At 55.2% G+C, this 7,631-nt stretch overlaps 1 protein-coding gene across 2 annotated transcripts in view; it reads left to right on the forward strand.

Moving 5' to 3' along the window:
- The window catches only part of TSPAN17 (tetraspanin 17), a 7,697-nt gene extending 1,571 nt beyond the window's left edge, over window positions 1-6,126 (forward strand). The window contains exons 2-9 of one of the 2 annotated variants that reach the window (XM_004679252.2): window positions 428-478; window positions 569-715; window positions 1,479-1,649; window positions 3,194-3,319; window positions 3,888-3,935; window positions 4,455-4,571; window positions 4,651-4,713; window positions 5,250-6,126. In XM_004679252.2, the coding sequence (XP_004679309.2) occupies window positions 428-478; window positions 569-715; window positions 1,479-1,649; window positions 3,194-3,319; window positions 3,888-3,935; window positions 4,455-4,571; window positions 4,651-4,713; window positions 5,250-5,405 (879 nt within the window). In that variant the 3' untranslated portion in view covers window positions 5,406-6,126. Of the gene's footprint in view, window positions 1-427; window positions 479-568; window positions 716-1,478; window positions 1,650-3,193; window positions 3,320-3,887; window positions 3,936-4,454; window positions 4,572-4,650; window positions 4,714-5,217 lie in introns of both variants that reach the window. The other variant, XM_012722705.1, reaches the window with a different exon arrangement.
- Window positions 6,127-7,631: the final 1,505 nt, after the last annotated feature.

The raw sequence follows: 7,631 nt of genomic DNA on the forward strand, positions 1-7,631 counted from the left end.
AAGGGAAGGGTGGATAGCATGTCACAGAGTTGTAGGCAGAGGGTGACCAGATTAGGGAAGGGGCGGAGAGGAGGCGAGGGCCCAGAACCCCAGCACTGGCCTGTCAAGGGAGGACAGGTTCAGGCTGCTGCTGCTGCCCTGTGGAAGCGTCTCTGCTGCCCTCTGTTCTGCTTCTGAATTTTAGAAAGAGATCTCTGAGGTCCATTCTGGGACTGGGGAGGATTCAGTCCTTCAGATGATGTCCCTGGGGAAGAGGCACTTAGATGTATTCTTTGCATGGTGGAAAGTACCAGGATCCCGTTTACAGCCTTTCCCCTCTTCCTTCCTTTCCTTGGCTTCCTGAAAACTTATTACTGGGGGGAGAGTCTGTGCTAGGGTGGGGAACATGAGGATGGTCCTGCCCCCAACTCTGCTGCTGCTCTTGCAGGTGCTGGGAGCCCTGTTCCTGGCCATTGGTCTCTGGGCCTGGGGTGAGAAGGTAAGGGGGTGGGCGTGGAGCTGCCTGTGGGTCTGGAGGAGGAGAGTCAGTCCTCCACCCACAATTGCCTTTGCTGCTCTGCCCCAACAGGGTGTTCTCTCCAACATCTCAGCACTGACAGATCTGGGAGGTCTGGACCCAGTGTGGCTGTTTGTGGTGGTCGGAGGGGTCATGTCAGTGCTGGGCTTTGCTGGCTGCATTGGAGCCCTCCGGGAGAACACCTTCCTGCTCAAGTTTGTAAGTGCTTCCGCCCCCCCTCCCCAAGTCCTCCCATAGGTCTGCTGGGAACCCAACCTCCCCTCCACTTCTTGCATCACTTGCGTATAGCCTGTGCTTAGTAACGCAGTAGTCATCGCTTCATGTTATCTGTACTTATAGTGTCCTTTTTGTTAATGACAAACCCAGTGGCCTAAGCTGAAAGGGTATTTATTGGCTCCCAAAGAAAAGTCCAGGAATATGAAGGTTGCAGACATGTTTGGATCCAGGGCCATCACTATCACTTGACCTGGTCTCTCCATTCCCCATGGGGTGGAGGGTGCCCAGGAGTAGCTGGGTGCTGCCTCCACACTGCCCTCCTGGGAACTATTGGAAAAGACTGAGGCTCCCTCCCAACTGTTCGGCCTGCTGCCTTGATCACATCTCCTCAGTTCTGATGGGCTTTCTTTGGCCCAACCCCTGTGGTGGGGGGAGTGGAGGAGGAGGAGATAGGGCTGGGACTGGTGAGCTCCTGCTGCAGGCCCAGCCTTTTATCTGGAAGAGGAGGAGCTGGCTCCCTCCAAACCCTAAGAATTGAGGGTGCATGTGAAGGGGTGCTCACCAGAGGCAGGGTAGTGGTACATAGGTAAGAAGGGTGCTCTTTTACATCAGAAGAAATTACATGAACACAACAGAAATGAGGACTCTGGGCCATCTTAGGTTGGGGTAGGGATGGCAGCTTGGTTCTGGGACACCCTTAGACCCTGCATCTCTGACACCTACTGCCGTGTGCCCCCAACCCTAGTTCTCCGTGTTTCTTGGCCTCATCTTCTTCCTGGAGCTGGCGACAGGGATCCTGGCCTTTGTCTTCAAGGACTGGATTCGAGACCAGCTCAACCTCTTCATCAACAACAACGTCAAAGCCTATCGGGATGACATTGACCTCCAGAACCTCATTGACTTTGCTCAGGAATACGTGAGTCCAGCACCCATCATGGGCTAGCTGCAGGAGATGCCTGCAAGCACCTAAGGGAGGGAGCCAGTTTCCTGTGTGTCAGGCTCTTTCCCTGGCTCACCCAGGCCCAACAGGTCCCAGGGAAGAGGGCCAGACGTCTCCCTGTCTGAGGGGAAGCTGCAGGGGCCCAGGGTGAGGAAACAGACCAGAAGCCTCAGCAGCTCCTAGGCCAGGGCTTACAACATACTTGAGTGAGGATATCTGACATAAATATCACTTTCTCCTATTAAACCACCCATTGCTGCTGCCCCCTTTGCAGGTTCAGTGGTGGCTTGTTGCCCCTCAACAAATGTGGCTGTCCCCACACCTTGTATTTTATGCTGCCTGTTGGCTACCTTCTCTCGTTGCTGTTATTTGGCCTTACCGTATGAAAGGCTAGTGACAGAAGGAGACCTTGCAGTCTGCACGCACACTCAGTCGTGGCCTTTGTGCTGCTCAGACCACTTCTGTGCTGAGTTCTGGAGGTGAAGCCCTCAACCCAGGGTACAGGCAGGGAATGATTCATTTATTGAACAGACACAGGCCCTGGGCCAGGTGCTGGGGGTTCAGGGTGACAAAAACTGGGGCCAGTCCTTGTGTAGATGGCAGACTGGAAGGAAAGACGGATGATAAGCAAGCAAAACAAAGAAAAGTGTGTGTGGGAAATTATATGTTGTGAGAAGAGCTGTTATGGGAAAGGAGAAGGCCTCTGGGTGGCGGTCTTGAAGAGGGAGCACTGATGTGCAGCAGGTGGCGGCGGTGGCGGTGGCTGGCCGTGTCCACCCAGAGCCACAGGCGTAGCTCGCTCCCACCTGTGCCCACCAGCCCGCCCGCCCCTGTGCTGCTGAGCCCCTGTGCAGCTGAGCCCCTGTGCTGCTGAGCTGACCACATCCTGTTGTGCTGAGCTGGCCCCTCAAGGGCGACTTTTCAGCTGCCTGTGCTGTCAGTGAGTGAAGGCTGTGAAGGCTGTGTGCCTGGCCCCCCGCTGGGCCCTGAGCTTCCTGCTTCTCTACAGCCTGCTCCACAGAGTCCCCCGGGAACAGCCCTGATGTTCTGGGGAGGGTCAGAGTGATACAGATGCTGGCAGTATCCTTTAAGAAGTGGAGTGGAACTATTGTGAGGGTGTCTGGAGTAACTTGTGCCTACAGAGAGGAACAGAGAAGGTCGTTGGAAAATCTAGGACAAGTGTGCAGAGACCTGGCATCAAGATGGGGTTCAGTGGTGTTCCCCCTCAGGTTGGCCTAGCATCCCCTCCGCAGGGCGCTACCAACCTGATTCTCTCCTTCCCTTTTCCAGCCTTTCTTGGCATGACAAGCTCAGGATCCCCTTTCTTGTACCCCTGTTCCCATCATCCAGGGCAGGAGCCTAAAGCTACTGTGATCACCCCCAGTCTCTGGAGGATGTGGGGGAGGTGTCTGCTGGTTTAGCTGCCGCCAAACCTCCCAGCCCTGCAAGCTTGGACCCATCCCAAAAGTATTCTGTCTGGGTGGGCCTGGCTTACTGAGGGTTCTCCTTCTGCCCCCTAGTGGTCTTGCTGTGGAGCCCGAGGGCCCAACGACTGGAACCTCAATATCTATTTCAACTGCACTGACTTGAACCCGAGCAGGGAGCGCTGCGGGGTGCCCTTCTCCTGCTGCATCAGGGACCCTTCGGTATGTGGGACCTGCTGGGGAGGGCAGGGGCCGTGCATTGGGCAGCCAGGTTGTCTGGGAACAGCTGAGTAAGCTAGCTTGGCCTCACTCTGGGGCCATGGTGGGGGAGGTCCTGTCCCCCCCAGCAGTTTGTGTCTGTGGGCAATACTGAGGCTTGTTGGGGTGGGGGCTGCACCTCACCAGCAAAACCGGTCTGTCAGGAGCCAGCCTGCCACCTCCAGCCTCTGATCTGGGCCACCACGCCAGGGGTTTGGGAATTCTTCCTTCCGTGTAGAGGTGTCTCACAGTCACAGTTCACCTGGGACAGCGTGGGCCAGGTTCTGCCGGTTCTTATAAAAAACACGAGCCATGGGGTTCCGAGGCAGGTGGCAGCTCAGGCTTGTGTTCACAGCTGTGCCTTCTGGTGGAAGGGGTGCCAGGAAAGAGTCCTTGTTTCAGAGTAGGGGTCCTGCACTAGGAGCCTCGGTTCCATCTGCTTCCCCAAGAAGGAAGACCCGATCCTGTGCCAGGCACCTCAGCCCCGTGGGGTGGCTCTTCACTGACTTGCTTGTGTTCTGTTTGTCCCCAGGAAGATGTCCTCAACACCCAGTGTGGCTATGATGTCCGGCTCAAACTGGTGAGGGGGCTGGGCCAGGGTAGCTGGGGTGCTGGGATCCTCTCATAGCTCCTGAAGGCCTCAGCCATTCGAAGGGGAGGGCCCAGACCTGGGAATCATCCAGGCACGCACTCTTGGTATTGCCCCTGGGCATCGTTTCCTGCGTGTTTGCTCATTCCATCTCTTTGTTGAGCTCCCACTGGGTGCTCTGCATTGGCAGAGACACTGGGGATTCATGCTAATGAGACAGGCAGACAGCTCTTGAGGAGTTCCCATCCCAGTAGGGGGAGAAAGGCATGGATAAATTAATGTGATCAGTAAAATGATAATTTCAGCTAAGACCTGGAAGAAAATAAAGGAGTGGATAGGATTGGGGCTGGGAAGTCAGGGAAGGCTTTATAAGGAGGGGCATCTTGTACAATGCTCCCCACAATAAGGAACCAGGTATTCAAAGTGGAAGGCCTGGAGTGGGATTGGAGGTGAGCTTGTCACACTGGCCTGAGATGACAAGGTCAGTGTGACAAGCCGGTGTGTCCCCAGGAGCTGGAACAGCAGGACTCCATCCACACCAAAGGCTGTGTGGGCCAGTTTGAGAAGTGGCTGCAGGACAACCTGATCGTGGTGGCCGGGGTCTTTGTGGGCATCGCCCTTCTGCAGGTACTGCTGGCTGCCCCTACTTGTGTACCAGCCTTTCTGCCCTCCAGAGGCCTCTCCTCACCTGCCATCTGTCTTACAGATCTTTGGTATCTGCCTGGCCCAGAACCTCGTGAGTGACATCAAAGCGGTGAAGGCCAACTGGTGAGGCTGCCACGCTGGCCCTGGCCCCCTGCCTGGCCTACCCAGGGACCCCCCTCCCCGCCCCACACACTGTGTCTGTGATGGGCAAGGCTGCAGGAGGCGTTTTTGCTTGGACCTGAGCCCCAAGTGGAGCTCAAGTGTGGGGGTGCTATACACCCATGGAGAAAGCTGTGCGGCTCTGCCTGGGCAGCCTGTCCTAGAGCTGTGTGCATGGAGGGCGGGGGTGTGGGGAGTGGTGGGCTCTCCATGGGCCTAGGAGGGGTGCAGCTAAGGGGGTGCAGGCCAGGTAGAGTGGGAGCCACTGTGGCCCAGGCTGGGACACACTTGTCTGTCCTTGGCTGTGTGGGGCAGCCTCTGGGATTGTTGCCTGGCCACTGCCTCCTACAGCCTCAGAGCATTCTTCTCTGTTAGCTGTGACCTTGAGCCTGCTAGGAGGCACGTCAGCCTTCCCGCCCCAGACTCTAAAATGGGTCCAAGAATTTTCTCTTCCTTGCTTGCCTCTCAGGATCAAACATGATGATGGCTACAAACTACTCAAATAAACAAAACCCTGAACAGCGCTGGCTTGCACCCACCATCTCGGAGGTTCTGGCAGCTGCAGGGCCTCAGCAGAGCTCTCCGCCCGAGGCCCCGGCTCAGACCCAACTTGCCAGTGTGCTTTGGTCTGAGTGGTGTATCGGAGCCGACCTTTAAAACCTGGCATATTTCACATAAAAAGTCCAGTCCCCGGCTTCTCGTGAAGAATGGCCATCTGGCCACGGCGGCTCTTCTGTGGCAACTTCTCCCGGGACCTGCACTTCCCTTCTGCTCACCCAAGTGCCCTGCCTGACCCCCCTTAGACTGGGAGTTGACCTCCCCACACCTCTGTAGAGTTATTCCCTGCAGGCACTCAAGGCTTCTGTGGGCCAAGCCTGGAGTGAGGCATGGGGATATGAGGTGGAGAGGAGGGACGTGGCACTGAAAGACCACGGCCTGGGCAGAGTCTGGCCTTGCTGGGGACTGAGGTGGGTACCAGGGTGCCCAGAAAAATGGCTAAGGGAAGGGATGGCGAGCAGGCAGCTTTTAGAAGGAAATCACTGGTCTCCAGGGGTTGGCCTCTATGGGCATGGGAAAATACAGTTTGGATGACCATCAGTGTGACTCCTGGGCTCATTTGGAATCAATTTCAAAATCACCCCAGTGGCCTGCAGAGCTGCCTCATGCCCACCAGAGGGCGCGCCAGCACAACATTCTCGGTCTGGCTGCTTTGCTCCAGCATCCTCACCTGTACAGCCGGTACCTGGTGTGCCTGGTGTATCCACCTTGCTTTCTAGTGCTTCGGGGAATTCAGCAAGGACACAGTGTCCTGGGAACCCTCACAGGCACAGGCCATGGGTGGTTTATACATGCTACAATAAATGAAGCTCACAGTGACGTGCATGTGTCTTGCGTTATTCTAATTTTGAAAGGAGCAGCCTGGCTCAGATTTGCCAGTCTGGCTGCTGCGTCAGTTCTTCCTTTTAGCTGTATGAAAGGGGGAATGGGGTTGGGGGAGTGACTGCGCTGCCCTTCCTGAACTCTCCTATGTGGATGGAAGAAGGGCTTTGTGGATTCATGGATCTCATCCTCTCATGCGCTCAGGCTCAGGTAGGTATATAAATTAATTAAAGCAGAACTTACAGTTGTAAGGCCTATACAGTAAAGTGCCATTTTAACATCTTACTATTAACTGAAGGCAGGACACAGATACTACTTTGTGAAAAATACTTGCACTATAAAGGTGAGAGTAGTAGGGTGTGGGGGGGGCAGTGGCAAAGCACAGGTCCCCATCTAAAGTTGGCAGCTGTCAGTGAGTAGCTCTCTGATGCAATATGGGAATGCAGATCTGATGCCAGAAATCTGGAGAAGCCAGAAACCCAAATTTTTATGCGAAGTACCCATTTTTTTTAACTGTTGGTAACTACTGAAAGATTTTAACATGCTGTAAATAAATAAAAGGCACGGGATGAGCTTTGGCCCTGTGCTGCCATCATTCCTACCAGGGCCTGGCTGCGCTGCTCTTGGGGGCTCTGGGAACTGCCTCCATGGGCAGGTGTGAGGCACGAACCAGCGCCCAGCACCGTGGCTTCCAGACAGGCTGGAGAGCCCCTGGGGTCCCTGACAGGCGCAGGCTGTTTGTGGTCAATCACAACACACTACAATAAACGCAGCTCTTGGTAGTGTGTGTGTGTTTGTGCGCGCGCACGCATTTTCTAACACCATTTTACTCCGAAACTTCGTATTCTGAAGTGGCTCAGAGCAGGGAGGGAGTTGCGCACAGCACATAACCGAGAAGTACCCACCCATCCTGCCTTCCTGCTGCCTCCGTGTGACACCTCTACCCTCACTGCCCACCAACTGGTGTTATTCCCCCTTTGTGTTGAGCGATTTCTTAGGTGCTGGGAATATAGAAGAGAGAAAGGACAAGATCCTGGCCCTTTGCTGCATTCTTGTGGGAGAGACAAGTAGGCTAGTAAGTGTTTGTGTTAGTAGTACATGCCATGAAGAAAGAGCAATGGACTGGACCCCCCTTCCCCCCTTGGTCTGAGGAAAGGGGGCCATCCCTGGGAGTTCTGGGGCAATGTCGAGGTTTTGGTACCAGCTTCTACAGGCCCTGTAGCTTGGGTGTGCTCAGCATGAGGGATCCCGAGGTGCTGGAGAAGTGAGAGCAGGCAAGGGACAGAAGAAAAGTGATGGAACCAGAATATGTTTGGAAATAGGATTGATGAGGTGAGCTAGGAATGATTGGGTGACTGGTAGGAGAGGTGGTGACCCTGGCTAAAGACCCAGAGTTCTCCCAAGTTCACTTCAGTCTACCTATCCACTCACCCATCCATCCACTCACCCATCTACACACTTCCTATCCATCTACCTACCACCCATCCACCCACTGCCTGTTCC

Source organism: Condylura cristata, unplaced genomic scaffold (assembly GCF_000260355.1).
Source record: "Condylura cristata isolate star-nosed mole 26May11 unplaced genomic scaffold, ConCri1.0 scaffold00008, whole genome shotgun sequence".
NCBI lineage: Eukaryota > Metazoa > Chordata > Mammalia > Eulipotyphla > Talpidae > Condylura > Condylura cristata.